A 25880-nucleotide genomic window follows, 5' to 3' on the forward strand; every position below is an offset into this window, starting at 1 on the left:
CAAAACCAAATTGGGCTCATGGACCTCGTCAAACACCTTCCTCGCATCAAGGATCCCACCGGACTTTAGTTGTTCCGGCGAGGACAATCGCGATGATGACGGCGACGGCGAGGACGCCGAGGAGAGCATTATCGCCCGATCCATTTGCAAATGGTCCGCTAGGTTCCTGGCCGAGTACAACCACGGCCCACCCGGAACTCGACAAGCAGGCCGCCCCATGGACCGGTTCAGACCCGAACCAACTTTTTGCCCCCGATCAAGTCCACGCCGTTCTTCGTCCCAAACGGACGCAAAACTATCGTCCCACAGAATCCCAAAGGTGACAACTCGACGCCGCTCCAAATAAAGCAAGCCTTCGCTGTCGGTTCTTCCTCGGAGCAGCGTATCCCTCTTAAAAACCCCCTGCGCTCTCCCCATGCCCCCCCACCTCCGCACCCAGCTCACAGCCGGTAGGCCCCACCCTCCTCAACAAAAACAGGCTCCTTTCCATTGTTGAACCCCACTTCCGCTTCAAGCCTTCAACCTCCTCCGTTCTTTACTTATTATTCTCGTTTCCGTCATAACCCTGTCTCGCCGTCGTGGAGATGAGCGTTGCCGCCGATGACCACCACCACCACGAACCCCACAGCGAAGCCGATGCTCCCCACGTCCTCCGCCGCTCCCGCTGCTAGCCGCCCCAACCGCCACTGCTGCCCTCGTCCCCCTCGCCGCGGCGGGCTCGCCGCCTCCGTCGCCGCCGCCGTCGCCCTCCTCCTCGCCTCCTCCGCCTGGCTCTCCCTCGTCTTCTCTTCCCTCTCCCCCCTCCCCTGGCACCGCCTTCGCTCCTGGGACACCTCCTCCTTCTCCTCGTCCTCCTCCGCTGCCGCCCCCTTCCTCTCCCCCAACTCCCCATCTCCCCCTCCCCATGACTCCACCGCCCGCGCCTCTTCTCCCGGCTCCCCCTCCCTGGAGGACGACTCCGCCGCGCCGCTCTCCCTCCGCCACGTCGTCTTCGGCATCGCCGGCTCCGCCCAGCTCTGGCCGCGCCGCCGCGAGTTCCTCCGCCTGTGGTGGCGCCCGGGGGCCATGCGTGGGCACGTCTGGCTCGACGACCGCATCCCCCGCCCCCGGAACGCCTCCCTCGCCCGCGACCTCCCCCCGGTCCGCGTCTCCGAGGACATCTCCCGCTTCCGGTACACCAACCCTACCGGCCACCCCTCGGGCCTCCGCATCTCCCGCATCGTCGCCGAGAGCTTCCGCCTCGGCCACCGTGGCGCCCGCTGGTTCGTGCTCGTCGACGACGACACCATCTTCTGCCCCGACAACCTCGTCGCGGTGCTCGGCAAGTATGACTGGACTGAGATGGTGTACATCGGGGCCCCGTCGGAAAGCCACTCCGCTAACACTTACTTCAGCCATTCGATGGCCTTCGGTGGCGGGGGGATCGCCATCAGCTATCCGCTGGCCAAGGCCCTCACCAGGATGCAGGACGAGTGCCTCGAGAGGTACCCCAGGCTTTATGGGAGCGACGACCGCCTCCATGCCTGCATCTCGGAGCTCGGGGTCCCGCTTACCCGGGAGTTTGGATTCCACCAGGTATATGTATATATCTTTCCCGACTTTCCATAATTTAGTCTTCCATGGGATCGTTTATTACATGCTTTGCTTTCCTTTCATCTTTTACGTCTTGAATGGTGATGAAACTTGCGGGTGTTCGACACAATGCGTGATTTTTTTCCAATGAGGAACCTATTTTATGAGGTTATTAGATGATATTTTTGTTGCATTTCTTTGTGTTCTTGTCTTGATTATCGTTATTCATATTTTTCATTGGTTTCTTATAAATTCTCAAAATTTGCTCTTTCGAAATATTTATGATGCAGAAAGTTATATTCTTTGGTCGAAATAATTTCTAAAAGTTTTTTTATAATGGAAGTTTTTATGATGGACTCACTGTCTGTTACTGTTTTACTTTCACTGATTTTGTACCTTCCTGTTCTTAATATCAAAATCATTATCCAGTGTTCTGTTAACTGGTACTGATTTGCATTATTTTTACATTGCCAAATAAATCCTTTTTATCATATGATAAGTGGTAGATAAATGCTTGGATCATATACAGATGTGTTATTGTCAGTTTACAGCCAGTGAATTCCAATCCATGTGTATTTTTCCATTCCTCTTATTTTGTTTCTTTGTTTTTTTGCAGTGGGATATTAGGGGGAATCCTCATGGCCTTTTGGCCGCTCACCCTATTGCTCCTTTCATCTCAATACACCATGTTGAAGCTGCGGATCCTATTTACCCTGGCTTGAGCTTACTTGAAAGCCTAAAGCTTTTTACCAAGGCTATGAAGACTGATCCTCAGAGTTTTTTGCAGCGTGCTATTTCTTATGACAGAAGGAAAAAGCTTACATTCTCCGTCTCATTGGGATATGTTGTTCAAGTGTTCCCTAGCATTATTCTCCCACGGGAGTTGGAACGTTCTGAGCAAACATATGTTGCTTGGAACAGAATAGGTGACAGGAATGAGTTTGATTTCGATACAAGGGATGTTTATAGGTCAGTGTGCAAGAAGCCAGTTCTGTTTTTCTTGAATGATATTCGGAAGGATGAAAACATAACCATGGGTTCGTACTTACGAGCTAAGGGAAGGGATGACCTTAAAAGGAGGGTTTTCTGCTTTCCCCAATCGCCTCCTCTGCATGATGTGGATGAAATTCAAGTACTGGGGAACCCATTGAGCCAAAATTGGCATTTGGTTTGTTCTATTTTTTCCTGCCCTTCTTTTATCTTTTGATACAGTTTATTATCGCGGCTCTTTAAATAACAAAATGTTTTATGAACAGGTGCCAAGGCGGCTGTGCTGTAAAGTAGCTCAAAAAAGTAATGGGACTCTGAGGATAATTGTTAAACAATGTGAGCAGGGAACTTTTGGGTCAGCTGCTGATTCTTTATGACAACCGAGGGAGAGGTGGCATGTACATCATCTCTCCAAACATGACAGCTTGAATATGAAGTTTGTTATGAACAGAAGGCTCATTTTTCGTGTGCATTAACTATTTCATCTCATATTTGAAGCTGGCTTTTGACATATTGGAGCACTCAGCATTTTGGAGGCAATGCTTACAAACTTTATTCAGAGGTAATTTCTTATTTTCTAGGTACACAGTCGATGAGGAACTCATCTTCCATTTGTTAAGCATTGGAAAAATATTCTTTGCCTTCAAATTTTGTTCAGAAGGCGTTCCATCATAATCTGATTATGAAATCAGTGAGTAGACACAGAGCTATAGCCACCTGTCTCTCTTGTTGATATGATCAATGTCCAGATACTTAACTCTCTTTATTTAAAAGAACTAGTATGATAACCCTCGATGTGTACAATTTCTTATACCTTTATTTCTCCTATGTTTGATTTTCATGATAAATTGGATCATAGGTGGTGCAGTTTGACTCTAATGAAGATGCGACTAGTGAAACTATAAATGTTAACAAGATCAGATATGAAGTTTAGCAGAAGTGTTAATGTTTCATGTATTTCTTGGATTTAGTATTTATCATGTATATACATGGAGATGTAACATATACTCTTCCCCTGGGATACTAAATATGCAATGACCACGTAATGTTGATCTTTAGAAGTCACATAGTTTGTTAATATTTATATCTCATTCATAAGAAAGACTGAGTTCTTAGCGTTTTTCAGTTCTAAACTGAACATGTGAATAGGAATGATTTTGCATTAATATGTATGGACTTGGTGCAAAATTTTATTTAAAACTAATTATGATAGAAAATCATGTTTCTGGAAACTTTAGTTGAATTGGTTTCCTTTGAAATGTGTGACAACTCTTATGAGTGGTTACCTGGTTGCAGTTTTTAGGTTATAGTTATTGTCTCATCAAGTATATGCAATCCTCTTTGTTATGATGCCACAAGTGTATTCCTTTTCAACCTGTGTCATGTGTATCTAGATGTGAGTAGGCTGCCCTATATTGGTTTTAGTGTTCCTGCCATGTTGTGTAAAGCTTCATGATGCGGGTTTAGAATTAAAAACTGTTCAGTTCTTTGATGAAATTTCCATATAACTGGGGACAGCAAAACCCAAGAGGTCCCCAACTTTTTTTGGCTTTGACTTTTCATTGTAATTATATATACAATGAAATTATAAAATGTGCATTCAACTCAAATTATTCAGCTCATCAGTGCATGATAAACCCGAGTTATAAAAAAATGTTTCTTGATTCTCAGTGTCTAAATTTAAATGTTCTAATTGCTGAAAAAAGGAGTATTTTCCATCCTGAAGTTCCATTCAGAAGTTGAAATAGTACTAAGTGAATTTAGTGGGATATTAATTTTGTTATTATATAGTTGAAGAGTTGGGCTGTTGCATGTAAGTATGTGTCATCTATGTGACATCTATTCCTTTGTGGTTGAAATGGATTATATATGAAAAAGATTGGGCTATTGCATGTAAATATTGGAGATGGTCTATGGTTTGAACATGGGTAATACAAAGGTCAAAAAAAAAAAAAAAAACTAAGAAGAAAACAAAGATGGCAGGTGGTACGAGTTTTTTCACCTCTTAATAGATAACCAACCTAAAGCTCAAGATAATATCATAATTAGCAGAAAGGATATGGTTGTTGTAGATGGTTCTCATCTTTGTTGCCTAAAGCAGGAGCAAGTGTAGGAGTGGACTTCAGTTTGGTCATAGGGTGGCAGATGTCTCCAAAAAACCTCAGAATAATGAAACTTGAGGAAGTGGGTGTAGGGATGGGTTTCCAAAGCTGGTGCAACACTCTGATAGGACTTTCTTGCTACTAAGGTTCTTACTCTTATAGTTTCTGATAATGGATAAGGTTATAATTCGTTCTGGCTTGGTAACAAAGTAGAACACTTTCAAGAATAAGGACAAAGTCTTATTCTTGCTTGATTGTAAGTTTTTGTTGTTAGTTTTGCTGGAATCTTAAGTTGAGAAGCACAATAAATAGTACCTTTTGGACATTATTGGGAGGTATTTGCTATGCCTAAGAATGAGTGTCATGTCTTGAAACCCGGCTTTGCCAAGTCCCGAGTTTGATAACAATTTTGATGCCTCAATGGTCTGATTTGTCAATTTATTCTCTCGGAAGCACAAAAACACCGGTTGAAACTTGGAGGCAAGTAAGTGTACAATAAATGGCCATTTATTCAAACAGAGCAAAGCTAAATCTCATCCAAATTTATTTTTTTCACAATACATAACCTTGAAGCCAAACCAAGATCCATTTCATTTCATCTTCTTATAATGCACAAATTAGTTCATTATACACACATTTTCCATCCTTTGCTATAGGTTTATTACAATACTCTCTTTATTCATAATACAATAGTAATCTATAACACACCTTACTTTATAATACAACCCCAATATGATAATAAGTCTTTGAAGTAGGCTTTGATATGCACACCCAAAATAACTTTGAACTTCTATAAGCTAAGCCAACAAGTCCTTCACTCTAAAATATGATAAGTGGGTGAGCTACATGGCTTAGTAAGTGGTGGAACATAGGGAACAATATAGTATCACAAAACATAAAACAATGGAAGTATTGAGTATTCATGCCTATTAAACCTCAATTAGTCAATTAACAATATCGTAAATGAGGTATCGAATAACTACATTTATTAATGTACCTTTGATCTAATATACTTGAATGCTTTTGAACAATTAGTATCAACAAAATACAAGTCGTTTGTGCAAAATTATGGAAAATACTCATTTGGGGAATACTAAGATATAGTTAGAAACACTTTAATGCACTAGAACACTTAAAAATGCTTGAAGACATTGAAAACTTTAAAATATTTATTATGGTCATTTCAACACCAACTGTCCAGTAAGCAACTATAATACCGTGATCATGGGTGTGCTGATCAATAGGCTCATTAGCTAAGTATTCACTTACACGAACTATTGTACCCTCCAGTTAGGAGTTCAATGATGCCAACTACATAACTGCTGTCTAGGGTTCATGATGACCAATTATTACACATGCTGATTCGGTGTTCACTGAAAGAAAAATGCCGACAGAGGAGTCAATATAGATATTAAAAGAAACAAATTGACATATTCATCCAGCAATCATAATATAGAGATGCTGAATTTATTGACAAAAATCTAAGAAAATTAAACAATATCAACAGTGAGCAATATGCAGAATAAAGAATAATTGAGTAGAAATAGAAGAGGAGAAGAGAAACTGATAGAGATAGAAGGAAAAGAAGGAGGAGGAAAGAAGGAAATCCGGCCAAACCTGGCTCTTTTCTTCTGACAGAAAAATCACATACTTCATTGTTTTATGAATGCCCTAAAATGTCACATTACATAAACTAATTAACAGCTAATCTTTCTTAATTTTGAGTCCAATTAGGAATCAATTACAGCAGCAAATAACTTTTCCCAAATTCCCTTGATGCCCGAACTAGTTAGCCACTTGTTTGGCACTTATAATGACTCCTAATGACCCATGGTACTGTAGCACAGCATTGATCATGCTACATTGATGTGAATAGTAATAAATCCCTTAATTTGATCAAAATACTCTTCCTAAGCTACCCCTAAACTCGATTAAATGCCAAAGAGAATTTTTTCTGAATCATTCAAATATATTTTAGATTTTGTTTTGCTCCTGCAAAGCACCCATTGGATGGATGTCCATCTACACCTTCGTAAAGTGATGACCATGGGATTTCAACCCTCCATTGCTCGGATTGGTGATTAGAAAGCCTTCTAGGCTGATTCTTCCTTCATCCTCCCTTAGACCTTGAAAGCTTCTTTTCAATAACAATGGCATTACATGTATAATGTGATTGCCTAGAATTGGTTCACATGTTCAGTAAATAATTCATCGAACCTTCTGGATAGAGCATCTACATCTCCTTGGCGATGTGAACCATCCAACTCATAATGATGGTAAGCTTCAAGTCATTAGCCAAATCTTGAAATGTATTGATTTTAAAATAATCTAGAGAGATGAAAATTGATTAAAAGAGTGTGGCCAAGCTTTTCTGAATACAGATATAATTATGCAAATTTGGGCTGTGATCGCACAATAAAATCTTCGAGAAGTCAGAAGACAATTAACAACGACATACTCTTCATATTACTACATCTTGAACCTAGGAAGAGAGCATCAAGAAACAAGTAACCATAGTAGATGCTCATAAACTACATTATCCTTTATTGCAGGAGCGACTCTTTGAAATATGCACATAATATTGAAGTTGAGTGGAAGACCTTGAAGTAACATTAAATGAGTCCAGAAAAGTTGAAAGGGCATCCTGTACTGAAGATGTGTTTAACAACGCTTTGGGCTGAGTTTTTTGATGAAAATTATAAAACTAAAATGAGTTGCACAAATGGACGGAGTAGGGTAGGATGAATTTTGAAGATCAAGATTGAAGTGTTTTAAGTAGGCTACGCAGGGCATGGTTGGCTAAGGTGGGTTGGTTGATGAAGGCGAGCTTAACCTGTTCAGTGGAATTGGAATGAGTTGGGTCGGATGGGTGATATGAGTTCGGTTTGGATTGGTAAGATTAGTTAAATTTGGTTGTTGGAATGAGTTGTGCTTAGTTGTGTAGGGTGATCTAGGTTACTGGTGAATTGTCTTAAGAGTAACAGAGTAAGCTGGGTTTGGATGGATAGGGCTAATTCTGTTGAAACTGTTGTAATTAGTTGAGTTTGGAACTTTTGATAAGTATGACGACACGCGGTTCATTGGGTTGTTGCGATTTGACTTTGTTAGGTATAATAACTAGGGTTTTTTGGGTGATTTGGGTTGGGAAAGTATGAAGAGTAGTCTTTTTGTTGTTTATATTGGACTGATGTAGGTTCTTGAGGAGGATGGATTACATATGACTGTGTAGTGGATTAAAATAAACGTAGATTTTATGATTTAAGTGTATGTAGTCAAGATGAGTTGGTTGGAAATAAAGGGGTTGTGGCGATTTCACTTGTTACGAATAGGATGAATAGAATAGGTTGGATAAAGGCGATCACTATTAGATCAGGAAGGGTGTGAAGAGGTAGATGTAGCGAAAGGGCGACCTTGCATGCATGTTTCGCAAGATGTAGAATGGGTATGATCATTAGCTTACTTTCAGCTGCTTAAGGTAATAAGGTTGGTTGTTTCTGTTGTGAATTATGGCCACAATCATCACTTTTTCTTAAAATATTCTGGATTATATTCCTCATGGATGTATTAGTATGATGATTTAGAACTCCTGAGAAAAGCAGAATTAACATGGCCCAACATGGACCTAGGAGCTCTTAGAAAAGGTTGGCCTAATTTGCAGCTACCACAAAGGTGAGTAGAAAATATACATATTCCCAAGCAATTACCTGTTCAAAGAAATTAAATGCAAGAACAGGACGCGAGGATGAAGTCTGACGGGTTTGTGCTTATTTTAGCAGATCCTTCAAATTGATAGTGAGCTAATGTTCTATAGTCACTTGGGATTAAAATTATTAGTTTGATCAGAACGCAGAAGCCATGATGTCAATAGGATTTGTCCAATATAATGATCCAAACTCCAGCTTTCAGGAATGTCAACTAGCCGCATGATTGTCACCGTAGGGAGACATGAAGAAGAGGTAGATTTCTGATTATATTGTAATTCATTTAGAACTCAAATTAATGATGATTTGAATGGGTTATGAAGTGACCATGGTGATATGCAGTTTGCAAGCCAGAGGGATGGTTGATTCTGATCCTTAATGAGACATTTTTATTTCAAGGATAAGATCTTGCGACGGACTAAGCGGATGACAGTAGATGAATGAGGTGATATCAGAGGGAATGTCAAACGCTTCCTTCTAACCTGTTAGTTAAAAAGGTGGAGAGCCAGCTCAAGTTTATTCATGACTAGTGACTCAAATTGCAAGTGAGAACCAATGATGATACTGCTTGATATGGGGGTGTTGGAATTCAAGAAATGAATGAATTTCTGAATAAATTGCGGTAAGAAATAAAATGCTGTGCAATGTTTTTGACTGGCGAATCACTAAAGAAGCATGGAGCCAAGTTCACAACAAATGTTGAGCAAATGTTGTTTGCAGCATATGCTTGGATATCTGAAGTTGAGTCTGCAACAAAATTCTGCTGCCCAGATGAATGGTTAGATGGATTCTCGTATGCCACCTATATCCTAGTGGTTGCCTCCCCCACTTCCGTTTCATATCATTTCTTTGACATGAACCATTGTTCTTCTCAAAATATGGCACCTATATCCATGTAGAGTATAAAAGGTTTTGGCAAAACAGAGAATATCTTTTTAAGAATCTTCGCATGATAACTAAGACACCAAGCTTGGAGTCTAGAAATATGACATATCAAGACCCTGCGAATCAGGAAGCAAATTAGGCATCTGAAACAATAACTTTTAATGATTCAAAATATTATTAAGATAAGGAAAGCAAAATAACTAAGAATATAAAGAGGCATAAGGGAAAGCTAATAGCTGCCAACTTCCCTGTCAACTGTACCCAGTTGGTACTACCAGCTTCATGAGGTTTTTGCTCAAGTGCCTAAACTTAGCACCAAGATTTTATGGATAAATCTGCATTTTCTCACTGCAGAAAGTTCATTGAATCAACATTTGAAAACTAGTAAAATTTCATTCATCATGCAAAATATTGAGTGCATTAGTTTATATATAGGTTCCTGTTTCTTGATGATTCTTTCTATTATATAAACTGTTTAATACAGATAGAGTTCTCCCTGTTTCTTGATGTCAAAATTCTACGGTAGATTATAAGAGCCAAATGTCAACTTTAATGCCCTTAGGACCCTAGAGCACTCAATAAAATGCAAATATCTTAGTTGCATCTTTATTTGCCCCTATTTTTGGTGCAAATGAGGTGTGCAAATTCCAAGGTTACCTTTTGGAAAATGAAGCCCGGCGAGAATTGCATAAACTTAGAAGTTTTCGTTCTTGCAAATGTTTCTGGATACGAGGAAGTTTTCTTGTAGTGTCTCTATGGAGATGGTAGAAAATGGTTGGTCAAGCATGGTCTGCCAAAATGTGTTTAATCTTGTAGGGTGAAACCAATGAGGCAAAAAATATCTTCTGGTGTTGATATAGAAGGGATTTTATTTGTTTTTTTATCATTTTAAACTTATGATAATATGGTAATTTGGGGGTAGCTTGATGTTGTCAGGAATGGCAGCAGGTAGGGTGTCCACAAAATTTGCCCTACCCACACTCGAACCTGTTTAAAATTCTACTACTTGAACTCATTCCAAATTTGATTAAACATTTATCCAAAATTTCAAACCTATTCCATCAAAAAATGTGTAAATACGTTGGGTGCCTGAATCTGCCCAATTAATCTTTATTCGAATTGGGTTATTTCGGTCGAATCGGATGCCCGACTAGGAATTACAAAAAAAAAAAAGAGGAAAGGGAGGAATAATATCAAGTAAAAATAGGTATAAATAATTTGGCAAACAATCTAAATACAAATATATTTTGTAGCTTAGCTCTAAAGGTAGAGTTTACATAGATGTATGTATATATTTAGGGTTGAACTCCTCTCACAATGTATATACATAATTTTGTAAATTTTTATAATACACACACATACATACATACATACATACATACATATATATATATATATATATATATATATATATATATATATATATATATATAATTGGGTTTAGGTAGGGGCAAATCTCAAACCCGTCCTAAACCATATATGGTTTTAGTGAACATATATCCTTTTAAGGTTCGGGACAAGTTAAATATCTGAAAAAATCTGCCAAGCTCCCATCCCTAGATATTGTAATAAACATATGCAGTGATAAACAGAAGTACAGAACAGGTCTATCACACCCCAGCAAATGATTGCATGAAATCAAAATCAAGCAAAATTTTAATAATGCAATAAACAAAGCGTTCCAGGGAATTTGAAATTCATTGGTGCTCAATGCCCGGTGAAATTAGTAAACCCCCAAGCAATCCTTATGATTTTCCCAGACTATATAATTTTATAAATAATAAGGTTTTATAAGCCATTCCTCGGGGTTCTATCCTTTGAGCACACACTCTCTCATTTGAGTCTTAGTTGGAATTTGACATTTTTAATATTATGATTCCGTTGCTTCTGAGATTCCAGGGGATGTTTGGTAAGAGAAATTTACTCAAGATTTTGCTTCAAAATATTTTTTTCCCCAAAACCAAAAAAAAAAAAAAAAAATTGCTTGGAAATACGTTTCTGTCAACTTTTCGACTAGCAAAGCCATGCTGTCTGAACTAGGAGTTGAGGAGGCACAGGTCTTGAACTCAAGCCTCAATGCCCAGGGAGCATATTTATGTGAAGTATGTTGGTGTTACACTACAGATAAAATCCTGCATACATGATGTCATTTCATCAAAAAGTTAATTGTGTGGGTATGCTTGATTGACTGGTGGTCTGAAAACATCAAGAAGCGAGTGCTGGACTAGAAATTTGGATTAGATGTGGCAACCTTATTATAAAAAAAAAAGTTTGGCTGTTAGTTACTCAACAATCATGTTCATGCACCTTTGTTAGGTCTAGGATTAAGCATTCTGCCTCTGGGATTTGGAAGTGAAGCTTAATATAAACAAATTAAGTTGTTCAAAAGGGTTTGGTTTGTGTGTGCAAGTGAAACAAGAGCACCATTGTAAAGCTCAGGCGAGAACATCAGTAAAATCAGAGAATACAAATCATCAAAAAATTCGAGCTAGATTATGTTTTCTGAACAAAATGGATTTAGCTTCAAGGATGATTCTATTTTGTGGCTGCATTTGATCTTTCCACAAGATGATTCATCTGATATTATGGGAATCTGATTTATTTCAACAGTCGCAATGCCTGGTCTTGGGTCTGATTTAGCTCATTCTTGGGCGCTATTCTAGCTTTGGGAATAGCCCCTCAGTGAACAATAATGGCATCTAAAATCTCTCTTGAATAAGACATCGGAGCAAGCTGTCAACATGGACTGAAATTATTCTTCAACTCCTAAATATAAAGTAGCACTAGAATTTTTTGCGTCGTTCATTAAAGGTGTCTTCAGAGTGTGGCAACCTCAGCTAAGATTCCCCTGGGTGGCTGCCATGTTCTACATTAAGTTGTCTTATATTATATAAGATGAGAGTGAAATAGGATATGACATTAAATGATATTATTTGAGATTGTTTTAACGTGTGCCATACGCCGATCTAGATGACATAAGAGACATGCCATGCATTAGATTAAGCTGGAAAAGAAGAGCAGATGAAAGGAAACATGGATAGAGGTAGTGTACAAATTTCATTTAATTAACATCTTATTTTAAACATTTAATTACCTTTTGGTATGAATACATACAGCTACCCAAATTGAATGATAACATTTGTTCTTGATTTCAAAAGTATATTACATGTTGATTCAGATGCAAGGTTGATATACTTTCCACAATTTGGCAATTCTTATTTTATCTAGCACATAAGTACTTATTCAATGACAAGGGGCAGTTTTGGCCATACGGTGATCGATCTATGATAGTTATGGAAACCTTTTTTCTAAACTCCTTCTTATAACATATTTTTTTCAAATTAATATAAAAAATTGCTGCTAGGGATCGTATTTTTCATGCAGACAACTTGAGAGTACAATATTAAGTTAAGGAGACTGCCAAATGAATCTCTCCAGCTTAATGCTTCTTGGCTAACCCTTGGAGTACTCGGAAGTTCACGTCTTTCTATGTGACGTACGTTTGGTGCAGGAGTTGTGCAAGAATACGCCCAGATATGGCAAGGGCAAGGAGTGAGTTGAAGATATCCCAATTGAACATTCAAAGATAACCATCAACGAATATATCAAAGCACCAAATTTGTAAAAGTAAAGTAAAGGGACCATGCCTTGTGATTATGACTTCCTCTCAAAGTAATGAAAGCATCCCACTCACACGTTGAAAGTGGAAAAAAAAAAAAAATCAACTCAAAGCTTTTTATCTAATTTTACAATTGTAAGATCATTATCATTATGGGATAGGCTTGTCTCCAAAGTCCCAACTGTTCTTACTGGAGTTGGGCTGGCAAAAATGATTGCTAAAGCTAGTTTGCGAGTTCATCTTTTCCATGGGGCCCACTACCTTTTACCATGCCAATGGATGACTTTGAAATACCCTCGGCCCTGCCCAACTAAACAGCGTTTGGAAAAAGCCAGTCTTGGTTTCTTTTTTCCATGCAAACACATCTTATCATCATTGCAACGAAAGGCATTGGCTTTGTTTTCCCGTTTAGTAAGAGCCAAGATTTATTTATTCTCTTCTTTTTTTTTTTTTTTTTGGTAAAACTGTCACTCACATTAATCTAGCATGAGTACAACCAACTGAGTCAAAATACAATACCTGGCATAAAGATGGGGGGTACAAACTCAGACCATGTCCATGAGACCTCTCCGTAATGATGGACAGTAAAGGAAGCAATCCAATCAGCCGCACTATTTGCCTTCCGGTACACATGAACAAATTGAAAGGAGCCACAATCTCTCACTATGTCTCTTCATTTCAAAGTAGAGGAATTAAAATATGTTGCCATACCTCAAGTACATGGAAAAGTGGGGAACGGAATAAGAAGACACGGAGAGAAAGAGACCGAGAGAGAGAGAGAGGAGGTGGGGGTAGTGAGAGGGGAGGGAGAGCGAAGCCATGTGCAAGGATTGCAAATGGGGAACATTGGGTGAAGAGAGTAACATGGAGCAATATCCCGCTATGCCTCCTGTGTATAGCTATCAACCTGGCTGGACTCCTCTTTATCTATTGTCTCTAGACGTTGTTACCTTTCCCTTTGGGCATCCCCCTAGCTCGATCCTCTCAGCTTTCAGATCCATGTACGTGGTTGTCATGGTTGGACCTCATAAACCCAATTGTTCCACATGAACACAGTGAGAGAGATCATAGAGAGAGAGAGGTAGGTTCTGCAAGAAGGGAAAGAATAACTAGTTCTCTCTTTCTCTAAAGAGGCTGGCCAGCAACAATGGAGCTGGCTGCTTGCTGGTCCCATGTACTTTATGGAGGGGTCTGAAGCTAGCATGCCTCCTGCAATCTTTGGACTGCATGGTTGGAAAGAAGGAGAGCAGACGGATGGAACGAAAGAATTTTATCAACCACGTTCTCCAACTTCTCCCTTAAAAGAAATTAATATAGGGTGGGTACGTACGTACCTTTCGAAAGGATGGATGGGACATCTTGTATTGGTTTCTGATCAGTGAATGGGGGAGTCCTAGTGGTGCAATTAATTAAAGGTTGTTGGTCTATTACTGCCATGGGTTCAGGAATCTTGCTTGACGAGTCATGGCGAGGATGGTATGTGCGAACGCCCTTCACCCACATCTACAAAGAGTACCACTCGAGTCATGGCTACGAGTTGATTAACGTTTTTATTTTAGTGTTGAACTTGATGAGAATAATATCTATTATCGTTTAGGCGATGCAGGTTAGATGAGACTAGGCGGCGGATGAAGTAAGGTGGGAGACGATCTACAACTTAAGTCGAAGGTATCGAACAAATTTTGGTTCGCCGATGATGCATCTAAGTTAGATTATTTGTTTATATTTCAAATTTTTCATGAGTTGGCTGGTTGAGTTGATAAAATCGTTAGATACCGGATGTTGATGGTTTTGATCAGATTTCTTCCCTTTTGCAGGTAATAAATTAAAAAAATAAATAAGAATTGCCCCGTGAACAAAATTTTGCCACGGAATCTGATTATAGAAACTTTCTATAGGAATGGGGATTAATTTTTTGCACCTTTAGAAGAAGTAGCCAAAAAATTCTATATAGAGAGTTTTTTTTAAAAAAAAAAAATACTAAGAAAGGCCTAATTTTCACTCCAAGCCAGAGCCTAGGCTTTCAAACAATCGCGATCAACTATTAATCAGGATTGAAATAAACACAGATGCTGCTCATAATTGAACCCCGTCCTCTTGCCTAAGGGATAAGAGAAGATATCACTTGAGAGAAATTAAGCACTTGCTCATTATATGAGAAAAAATTGACAATGAAGAATGCAAAATAAATATATGCATCAACATTCTTTAACGATTGCTTGCCATTAGACCAATCCGATCAACTTTCCATGCAAGTGTAGGCTTGCAAATGAACTGAGACATCAATAAACAGCAGCGATATGCTCAGCTCATTAACTTGCTAGCTTAAATTTATTTCTAAGACACTCATCCCCTCCACGGCCAGAAGAAGAACGGCACCACATCCTACACCACTGGCAAGGATCCTAGAATCCAACAAGCGTTTGTTTTCCCTTCACGTAAGATCACTGCAAGCTCTCATTTTGCAGCCTTTGAATCTAGTTTTGTCCCCTACGCTGTGTATGCCAGGAGAAAAGTGATCTACAGTTCCAGAGGTCCCTTTTTTTTTTCATCAAAAAGAGGGAGAGGCTTTTTTGTGGTTGTGGCATTGATGCGTTGACCGCTACCCAGTTGATCCTACTGTTTGAATGTCGTGCACGGTTCATATTGGTGACTGCAATAGTTGTTTGATTTCATCGCCATCTTGGTGGATCTTTCTTTCCTCGGATCTTTTACTGGAATTCACAGTTTGAAAAGCTAATTCATCGATCGGGTGGTTAATAACATCGATCGCTTTCGCCTCATTGAATTCATACAGTTGAACAAAGTACTGTTCAATGAGCTTGCATGAATCATTGGTGCCGACGAACCTCCTTTCCAAGACTTAGATAAAGTACTGTTGTAAAAAAAATAAAAGTGCACAGTGAATATTTATATAGCCATTTGATTTGTCCTTTTTTTATAATTACATTTCCAAGCTGCAGATATAATTAATTGTTCAATTTGTTTAAGACTATGTTAGAAGTCGTTGTGAATTAGAACTCCAAGGCTGACCAAGCAAGTGCTGCCTTAGGGAATTTCTCCACAAGAAAGAGGTGTGCTGTGGACTAATCCCTTGCAAGTCCATGGGGCACTTCAATGTTAATAATTTTAGAGCATGGAAAATAGGCTTTTTTTTAAGTTCAACAAGCAAGATTCAGTATAAGTCTCTCATGTAGTTTAAGTATAATGTTGCACATGTTGAGCATATAGGTTTTTTTATTTAAATAAAAAGTCAAAACTAACAAAATTTGTGCGAGCTAAGGATGCCAACTAGTGTAGTTGATAAAATATTTGAAGTTTGATACTAAGGATTTAAGTTAGAATTCCATCCTCAACCAGATTTCAACTAAAATTTCTCTGCTATACTTCTTTAACTTGTATTACCTTTTTTTTTAATTAACATCAAATCCATGGATTGAAATAAATTTATAAGGATTTGTATTATGAAGAGATTAGGAAAAAAAGGTTGTAACATCAGCTAAACAAAGTATTTGACTCAATAGCTGTTAAACCATCTATAATGGTTTCTCACCTAGAAAAACTTCAATTACAAAATTGATGTACATAGACAGTGGGTTATGACTATGAAGAGAGAATTAAATGAGCATGTATTGTTATATTACTTTTGCCTATGTACATCTCAACTTTGACAAGTAGAAAAGTAGGAGTTTGGATAAAGTTTCTTGTTGTCCAATGAATGCTACTATATAACAAGAAAAATAACTTATCCATCTAAGACCTTTTAAAATCAAAAATACTACTCGTTCAAGCTCTCCAATGCTTTTGTTTCCAACTACACTAATTGATAATTTTTTTTTTGTTTCTTCTGCTTCTAGTTGTGATGAATTTGCTAGAGAAGATCATAGGCATGTTAAACCACTCTGTACTAGCCTGATATACTTGTCATAACCCATGCTAAAGAGATGCAAACTACATTGGGATGCAACCAATTATGTCCAAGCCATGTCAGACCAGGCTAACCTCTGATCGAATTGAACCAGATTGGACCGGCTAACCCCACCAAACCAAAAATTAACCCAGATCAAAATCCTAGGATATATATGATATATGAGGGGTCAAAAGCAGATTCTTTGCATCCATAAGCAAGGGCGCCAATCATAGGTCTACATTCTTGATGGCTAAAAATGGCTTTATTTGATCAACTAGAAGTAACAAGGCTCTAGCCAGCTGGGCATGGCAACTTAATTTGAACATGGATAAGCTTAAAAGATCAAGTCAAGCCCATTGCCGGAACATGCAAGCCCATCTTAGACATGGGCAGGTTGTAAATTGGCCCACGTCCACCCTTAGCCTCCTTGTTTTCGTCCAAAGGGACACTTTAGTGCTGGATGTTGAGAAGAGAAGCTGAAAATGACCCTCCCCTTATATAATAAGAGTTCCATTGATGCTAGTTGCTTCCTTGCTTGCTGAGAAGTTTGGATCACCATGCTTAAGTGGAAAGTTGGAATGCACTTCAAACTTCTTTATTCCATAAATGAGCTCATCATGTTGTCTTATCAGGCAGCATGGAGTCATTATACTAAGGTTCAACCAATTCCTTTCTATCTTACCCTTTGCATCCCAATCCAAACTTAAATACTAATATCCCCCCCTGTTCCATCGTCACTATTTGCTCTAAAGAGATGACGCTAGTTGTAGTCCAATTAAACATTTAGTTATTGGACTACAGCTAAACAACTGCAAAGATATTTTAGGTTGAGTTGTGATGAGTTTAATTATTGATGCTCTAGTCTCATGGCTTTGAGTACTGCAAACGAAACCATTTATACGATTTATGCACTATAGAGTACAGTACGAATATGGATAGCCATCATATAATTCATCTCAAAAATTGGCAACTCTTTCCATCCCCATCATGTATCATGTATTGTGCTCAATAGTACATAGATATATTTTTAGAATAAATAAGATTTATTTATCTCCAAAATAAATGATATGGTAGCTATTCATAATGATATGGAACTTTGCGGTGCCATCGGAGCACCAGTGCGAAGTCTTTGAAAGTGAGACATCTTTGCCGAGCGTTCACATTAGGGTCCCATGATTACGGAGTGAGCAGCAATGGGACCTAATCCTAATCCTAATCCAGGTGAAGTTGGTTGTTCCGCGGGACACCAGAACGTTGATGGAGGTCTGATGGCGAAGGAGGGTTTTGGAGGATAACGACCGAATCTATGATTGCGTGTAAGAAAAATAAACTTTTATCGATTTGCGGTACAGAAAAATATCTCATGTTCTTCGTGATATGAAAGGTGATGGATCAATCAAAGGGGGGTGTCGTGGTACTTTTGGTTATCTGAGTGACGACTGGCTGGAGAAGGTAGAATCTAGCCGTTACCTTAGATTGACTGACGTTGGGAAAAGAGAGAGAGAGAGAATCTGCGATTGACTTGTACAAATAACCTATAATTGTGACAGGTGGCAAATTTTCAGAGGGATGCAACTTGGGCTTGCATCAAGTTTACTGGATTCACCTATGGTACATCAAAATTTTGTCACATTCTAAGAGTATCAATTACTTACGACTTGATTGCTGAGAATCCATTCATTACATAGCTGGCCGGTAGCGACGCAATCCATGAAAGATCACCCGATGTGACCTGGCTATTGCCTTTTGGCATCCATCCATTGCATCAAATATATAGCATATTGCTTGTGAGGGGGTAGAACACTGAGACAGGATGAAGATTTAAGAGCTAATTTTATTGTGGGATTCACATATTATGCAAGTAAAGTCGTGTTACTGTAGGCACATTTTATTCTGCTAATTATCTTCACACATTTTGAATAAGATACATAGAGCCAGAGATTTGACTACTTTCGATTGCATGTTGAATTTTTTTTTCTTTATATAGAATTCGAGTCGGTCCATTTTAAAGCTACTTTTATATATTTATGAATATAAGTCTAGTTCAACTTATAATTTTATGATTTTCAGTCTAATCATCTCAACAAACCTTAAATATAGAAAAAAAATTCATCACTGAATGAACTAATTGCCATCATACTTCTTGTACAAATCTTTAAAAATCAACTTGTATCATGTCAGATGATAGTAGAAGATTTTGCAGTCATTGTGAAAATTCCATTCTTGCTGTGATTAGTATCTTTTCTCAAAGAAAAAAAATACCAAAATCTCAGAATTTGAATTTATGATCTATTCATTCAACATTTTCAATAAATTATCGCATTTAAACTATGTGCCAGATATACTAATATCTTATCCCATCCATCTAAAAATCTTGATTCAAATTCTTCAATTCTAGATCCAAGATGTTCCTTCTTTATATTTATTGCGATTCTTTCTTCACGAATATTATACTCTATTAAATCCCAACCTGAACTTGCCTTCGACACAAAAGTTGAAAGTATAAATTAAAACTGATGAGGTTACAAAATAAGCTTTCCACTAATCACTAGCTAGCGTCATCCAACACGTGTCAGGATGCATTGGAGGATAGAATGCATGGCCAGCCAGCCGGCTCGACATGTATCTCAAGGCAGGTTGGAGGGACGGCGTTCGTGGACGGTGCATTCCGATTGACACGTAGCCAACCAACCAATTTGGCAATGACACGAGAGGGGAGGCGGAAGACGGTTGGTACGGTAGAGGGACACGTGTGAAGATGAGGGTGTGTGCGGGAACTTTTATATTCTCGATTCGATTCCCTTCCCTTCCCTCGTCTTTGTTCGCTCACTGCCCTCGTGATTCGTGCGAGCCGTGAAGTCTCCGCACATGCTGCCGGCCAGTTTCTCACAGTTTGTCACCTTGCGTTCTTTTCTCTCCCGGATGTGCCCTCGGCTTTTTCCCATAATGCCTCCACTACACCTCGGATACTTTTAGCCAAGGCATTGTACCCGGTGCTATCCGTTACCCTTAGTTGTGTATATATTTACGCTCCGAGCTAGGCTTGAAATCACTGACCATTATGGGATCATTTTCTCTTATGACCAAGTATTATCTCTTTGTAGGCTTTGGATAAATTGACCTATGAGAGACAGTGAAGAGGCACGGACGGCCATCATGGAATAACAATACTGAATATTTGGTACATGGAAATAGATCGAACTTAGCATGAACATATAAGTCTTGCATGCAACAATGATTATCTTAAAATCAAATATAAATGTAAGATTGGATTCTAGTTGTTGAGTACTACTGGTCTTTGCGCTAGGAGTTATTTTAAGCAGCCTCGAATTTCTTTTTTGGGTTCACTATTGCCACTAATTCAAGCCAATATATTCTCCATGTAAGTAATCATTGTAGAAGTTGTTCAGCTATTGGATCATTGTAGATATAGATCAATGGAAATTTAGCTACCCGTTATCTCATTCTTTACCTTAAATGGATTCCAAGAAGAGAATTTAGAACCAAAATAGCGAAGAGGCGATCGGTTTAACATTGTTAAAATGGAAAAGGGGACACTACATATTGTTACCACATAAATAGCTCATCTAGAACTAAAATCTAATTCACAAGAGGATGCCTCCATAAAGATACAATCTACCCTAATTGCATGCCCGGCGTACATCTAGTTTATTGGCCATATATAACTTTAGTTACATTTTCTTTTTGTTTGCTCATACATCAATTTCGTGATATCTTCAACAGCTTAATCATGCGTGACACTTGTCAAGAAGCTTTATCTTCGATAATTTAAGAACCTTTTAAAGGACTGAGAGTGAAGGACCATGTGATGGCTACGAATGGATTTACTAAAAAAGATAATTTGAAATACCAAAACAATGGTGCGCATTTGGTGTGCATGTTTTCCAATTTATCTGAAGGAGATTGAATGATTTGATTAAGAATATCCATATACAAACCCACATATTAAAACCAAGAAGGAATTGAACAAAGAAAATGTAATCAAATCTGTACAGGTAGCAACTGAACAAGCATAAAGTACTAAGACATTCAGAGAAGATGGTTTTATTTGGACCAACTTGCAGAAGGTATATATCCCCCAAGGGCATTACGGCAAACGAAAGGATATTGCATCTTAGAGTCCTAGTGAAAATTGTTGCTGGTGGTCCAAACCGAGAACGATTGACACGACGGTGTGAACGGGGTTCCGCCTGAGTTGTCTTGGTTGGTGCTGGTTGCGCTCCACCTTCCGCCAAGGAACCTGCAAACAAGCCTTGCACCACCACCAGGGTGGTGATGGCCCTCCGACGGTCAAGTCAGAGGAGATTGGAGGAGGAGAGATGATAATCACAAGTGGGAGAGAGTGCTCTGGGAGGTATTGCTTACCCCCCCCTTCTCCCCCCAGCCGCATATATACCTGGCTGGAAGGTCTCTCAGGGGGGTTTGTCGTCGTGGGGCACGATAGAATGGCCACTGACATGGCCGTTATGGGGCGTCGTGGAGCAGCGCTGGGTACGGTCATGGCAGGGCGTAGTGGAGCTCCGCTTCGTACGGTTGATACAGGAGATCGTGGGCAGCATCGGGTACAGCCGTTGCAGGGAGTAGTGGAGCAGGAGGCCGCGGTGTGCCTCTGGAGAATAGCCTGTCGTTATCAAAAGATCTCCGACTCGGGGTCGGAATGCTGGATCATAGGGCAGCCGACCCGGGGTCGGGCTGCGGAGCCGAGGAGGTCCGACTCGGGGTCGGAGTGCTGGATCATAGGGCAGCCGACCCGGGGTCGGGCTGCGGAGCCGAGGAGGTCCGACTCGGGGTCGGAGTGCTGGATCATAGGGCAGCCGACCCGGGGTCGGGCTGCGGAGCCGAGGAGGTCCGACTCGGGGTCGGAGTGCTGGATCATAGGGCAGCCGACCCGGGGTCGGGCTGCGGAGCCGAGGAGGTCCGACTCGGGGTCGGAGTGCTGGATCATAGGGCAGCTGTAGCTTCCCTGGATACGCGTGCCGGTCACGTGGGGCATGGCGGCTCAATTCCCCCATAACAGTAGCCCCCCACTTCCGAGCCTGGAACCAGAAGGGGAACAGGTGAAGGGAGTGATGTTTCGAGATTGCCGCCATCCTTCGGAGAGGCGCGCGCGCTTCAAGCTTCCCGCCTTCTTTATGGCGTATGGCGGTTGCTGCTGACCTGGCAACCTGAGGACTTCGGCGGACATCCTTCCTTAATGGTGTCGATTCGCCTTTGGGGTGCGAGCGACCCTTCGGCGGCCAGGCGTCTTCTGGCGTCATCGAGGTGTCACTTGCCCTTTCGCCTATTTAATCGGGGCCCCTCCCCCGTCCGTCTTCTTCTTTACGGACATTTTCGAGTTTCTCCTTTGCGCTACCATTGTTGCCGCCGAAACGTTCGCTTGCTTTTCCTTTGACGCTCTCGGAGCCGTTCTTCCTCCTCTTCAAGTGAGTTTCCCACTCTTCTACTTTGAGCTCTTCATACTTTTTCTTTCTGTACTAGTGCACCCCAGTCGTTCCGGCCTTTCCCTCCTTCTTGACCCCGTCCTGACCGTAGATTTATCGGCCATTAGGGATGGGCGAAGTGGGAGCAGATAGCATCCAGTCAAAACTGGTCGCCGAGGACTTGGACGGATTTGTGGCTCGGTACCACCTTCCCGAGGCCTGCAATGTCATGCTCCCAGGGCCTGAGGAGAGGATGTCTCATCCTCCTCGAGGGAAGATCGCCATCAATGAGGGCATCCTCCAGGCCGGGTTCCGCTTTCCCCCTTCAGACCTAGTCTTACAGGTGCTCCGGGGTTTAGGAATGGCACCAACGCAACTGGTGCCGAACTCGTGGCGTGCTCTGACGGTCTTCCAAGTTCTCTGTCGCTTGCATGCGATTCCCGCCACCTTGAACGTTTTCTGGGAGCTCTACGGCCTGAGCGGCCACCCTCAGGACAAAGGGTGGTGGTGCTTCGCAGCGCGGCGAGGGTGCGGCCTTGTCAAGGAGGGTCCTACCTCCATTCACCACTGGAAGGAGCGCTTCTTTTTCGTTGATGCAGACCCCTCCTGGGAAATCAGGGCAATCTGGGGGACGCCGGTGAAGTCCCCAATTGGTCTGTCGAAGTTGTCGAGGGAGGAATCCGAGGGCGTCGCCGCCTTGAAGGGGTTGGTCGCCGAGGGCCAGCTTCCCCCGGTGGGCCGCCTTATTTCTGAGGATACCTTGGTGAACGTCGGTTTGAGCTCGGTCCCCACCGACCGTGAGTCCGCCATTGTTTCTTTAGCTCTTTTCTTCTCTTTCGTTCCTTCTTCCTTTCGGTTTCTCAGTCCCTGACTATCTCGTCCTTCTTGCAGAGGTCGACGACGTCATGCGGTCGGTGAAGTCGAAGGCTGTTGGTAGGGCGTCCCTGCTGGAAGCAGTCCGGAGGAGGAAACGAGCTCTTCCGAGCGGGGCCCCACCGGCGAAGAAGTCCCGTAAGGAGATACCTCCGATGCCGACCGACGAGTCCGGGCCCACCGGTCAGGGAGATGTCGTGGGCACCGACCGGCAGCTGACGCTGTATCAGCCCTCCGGTGGTAAGGTTGCCGCTACTCCGGAGGTGCCACCCGAGCCTGCTCAAGACGGACGGGTCGGACGTGATCGGTCCCCGACCCGGCCTTCGACTCGGTCGGCTCCTGATGACTCGAGGAGGGACGCGCCGAGGCCCCGGCCGAGCGGGACCTTATCAATTCCTGGGGCGACCCCCGCCCCGAGCGCGATCAGCCGGACTCTTCCCCAGGCGATGGATAAGGGTAAGGCTGCAGAACCACCATCCGGCTCCGGGGAGAAATCGGGGTCTGCCTTCACTACCGATGGCGCCCGAAATCTCATCGAAACAGTGTTGCTGGAGAAGGACCGTCGGCGGGTCCGGGAGTTGGATGTCTCTGACGTTGGGGCCGCCAGCTGCGTCTGTCTCATGTCGGTGAGTGTTCTTCTGGCTGTCTTTCACCATTTATTGGCTCTGTTGTTCTCCGCCTGACTCCCTTATTTTTCCTATTTCTTAGCTCGCCCAGTACATGATCCGTCTGGAGGAGTGCTACAAGGAACAGGCGGGGCTTTTGGCGAAGGCCGAGGACCGGCTGAAAGCAATGGAAGAGGGAGGCCGGGCTGCGGCAGGCAGGGCGACCGGGGACCTCGAGGCGAGGCTCCGGGAGGCCGAAGAGCGGGCACTCGGCTTCGCCGCCCTGGAGGAGCAACTGTCAGAGGCTCGGGAGCAACTCAAAGCCGCCTCGGGCCTCGAAAGCAGGGTCAAGAAGGCGGAGGAACGGGCTGAAAAGCAGTCCCGGAAGATCGCGGACTATCGAGAGCGGTGGGAGAAGGCCCAGCGGTCTGCCGACAACGCCCGCGACCGCATCCGCTCTTTTGAAGCCAAACTAGGCGAACTGGAGTTGGCCCTGGAGAAGTCATGCACGGACGTCCAAGAGCTCCGTTCGCGCCTGAAGGAAGCCGAGGCCGCTCGGGTTGCTACCGAGGCGAAGCATAAAGAGGCTCAGGCTGATCTGCTGAGGGTCTCCTCTGAGGCCGAAGGCCGGATTGTGGCGAAGGTCTTGGAGGCCAAGGCTCAGATTATGGAGCGAGCTGAGGCGGAGCTGGCCGAGAAGAGGGCGGAAATCGGGCGTCAGGCGGTTGAGGCTTATCGCCAGTCCGCCGAGTTCGCCCATGATATGTCGGAGGCAGTGCGGACCTATCGCCAATCTGACGAGTTCGTCCGTGACGCGTCGGACGCGGGGGCCGAAGCCTTCACCTTGGGCTTCGAGGAGGGCCTGGCAAGGGTGTCGGCTAAGTATCCCGAAGTCGACCTGAGCGAGATCTCCCTCCTGGACTCCTCTCCGGCGCCATCGCCTGCTGGTTCTCCTGCCGCTTCCCTACCTCCCGCGGACGAGCCCGGCGTTCCCGACCCGGGAGTTCCTCCAAGCTGACCTCTTGTACCTTTCATTGTCTTTTTTATTTTTGTATGTCGGCGTTTTGCCCAATTGTATGGGCCTCGGCCCTGAAAATTAATGCACGTTGAATATTTCTTCATCTCGCCCTCGTCCTCTTTTTTTTTAGCTCTTGGTTGCTTCTTGCTGACTTTTGATTCCCGAAGTTCTTCCGGCGCTAGGCCAGGCATCCGAGGGTTAAACCTCAGGAAACTCTTCCGGCGCTAAGCCAGGCATCCGAGGGTTAGGCCTCAGGAAACTCTTCCGGCGCTAAGCCAGGCATCCGAGGGTTAGGCCTCAGGAAATTCTTCCGGCGCTAAGCCAGGCATCCGAGGGTTAGGCCTCAGGAAACTCTTCCGGCGCTAAGCCAGGCATCCGAGGGTTAGGCCTCAGGAAACTCTTCCGGCGCTAAGCCAGGCATCCGAGGGTTAGGCCTCAGGAAATTCTTCCGGCGCTAAGCCAGGCATCCGAGGGTTAGGCCTCAGGAAACTCTTCCGGCGCTGAGCCAGGCGTCCGAGGGTTAGGCCTCAGGAAACTCTTCCGGCGCTAAGCCAGGCATCTGAGGGTTAGGCCTCAGGAAATTCTTCCGGCGCTAAGCCAGGCATCCGAGGGTTAGGCCTCAGGAAACTCTTCCGGCGCTAAGCCAGGCATCCGAGGGTTAGGCCTCAGGAAACTCTTCCGGCGCTAAGCCAGGCATCCGAGGGTTAGGCCTCAGGAAATTCTTCCGGCGCTAAGCCAGGCATCCGAGGGTTAGGCCTCAGGAAATTCCGCTCGTTGGTCGGCCAAGGCTGGCGCAAGCCGAGGCGACCGGTCGGGGCTTCCGGCTAGTTTGCTCCCGGGATGATCATCGGGTTAGCCAGGCATCCGAGGGCCGAGCCTCGGGAGATTCCACTCGTTGGTCGGCCTAGGCTGGCGCAAGCCGAGGCGACCGGTCGGGGCTTCCGGCTAGTCTGCTCCCGGGATGATCATCGGGTTAGCCAGGCATCTGAGGGTTGTCAAGCCTCAGGGAAATTCCGCTCGTTGGTCGGCCAAGGCTGGCGCAAGCCGAGGCGACCGGTCGGGGCTTCCGGCTAGTCTGCTCCCGGGATGATCATCGGGTTAGCCAGGCATCTGAGGGTTGTCAAGCCTCAGGGAAATTCCGCTCGTTGGTCGGCCAAGGCTGGC

The 25880-nt window shown here is 42.9% G+C and overlaps 1 protein-coding gene across 3 annotated transcripts; it reads left to right on the forward strand.

The window, feature by feature from the left end:
• Nucleotides 1-467: 467 nt before the first annotated feature.
• Nucleotides 468-12975, forward strand: LOC103722050 (uncharacterized). 3 transcript variants are annotated; one of them, XR_015988142.2, is made up of 5 exons: nucleotides 468-1575; nucleotides 2189-2740; nucleotides 2829-2960; nucleotides 3061-3124; nucleotides 3422-3627. XR_015988142.2 is itself a non-coding variant. In XM_039126592.3 (3 exons), exons 1-3 carry the CDS (start codon nucleotides 601-603, stop codon nucleotides 2937-2939), a joined length of 1638 nt encoding a protein of 545 aa, XP_038982520.2. In that variant the 5' UTR covers nucleotides 468-600; the 3' UTR covers nucleotides 2940-3350. The 3 variants fall into 3 exon arrangements, 1 of the variants encoding a protein (XP_038982520.2); XR_015988141.2 differs by lacking the exon at nucleotides 3422-3627 and adding an exon at nucleotides 12762-12975 and having other exon boundaries at nucleotides 2829-3124; XM_039126592.3 differs by lacking the exon at nucleotides 3422-3627 and having other exon boundaries at nucleotides 2829-3350.
• The last annotated feature ends 12905 nt before the right edge of the window (nucleotides 12976-25880 follow it).

The sequence above is a fragment of the Phoenix dactylifera genome, chromosome 6 (assembly GCF_051530095.1).
Source record: "Phoenix dactylifera cultivar Ajwa chromosome 6, Ajwa_hap1_PhDact_Kaust_v1.1, whole genome shotgun sequence".
In the NCBI taxonomy this organism is placed as follows: Eukaryota; Viridiplantae; Streptophyta; class Magnoliopsida; order Arecales; family Arecaceae; genus Phoenix; species Phoenix dactylifera.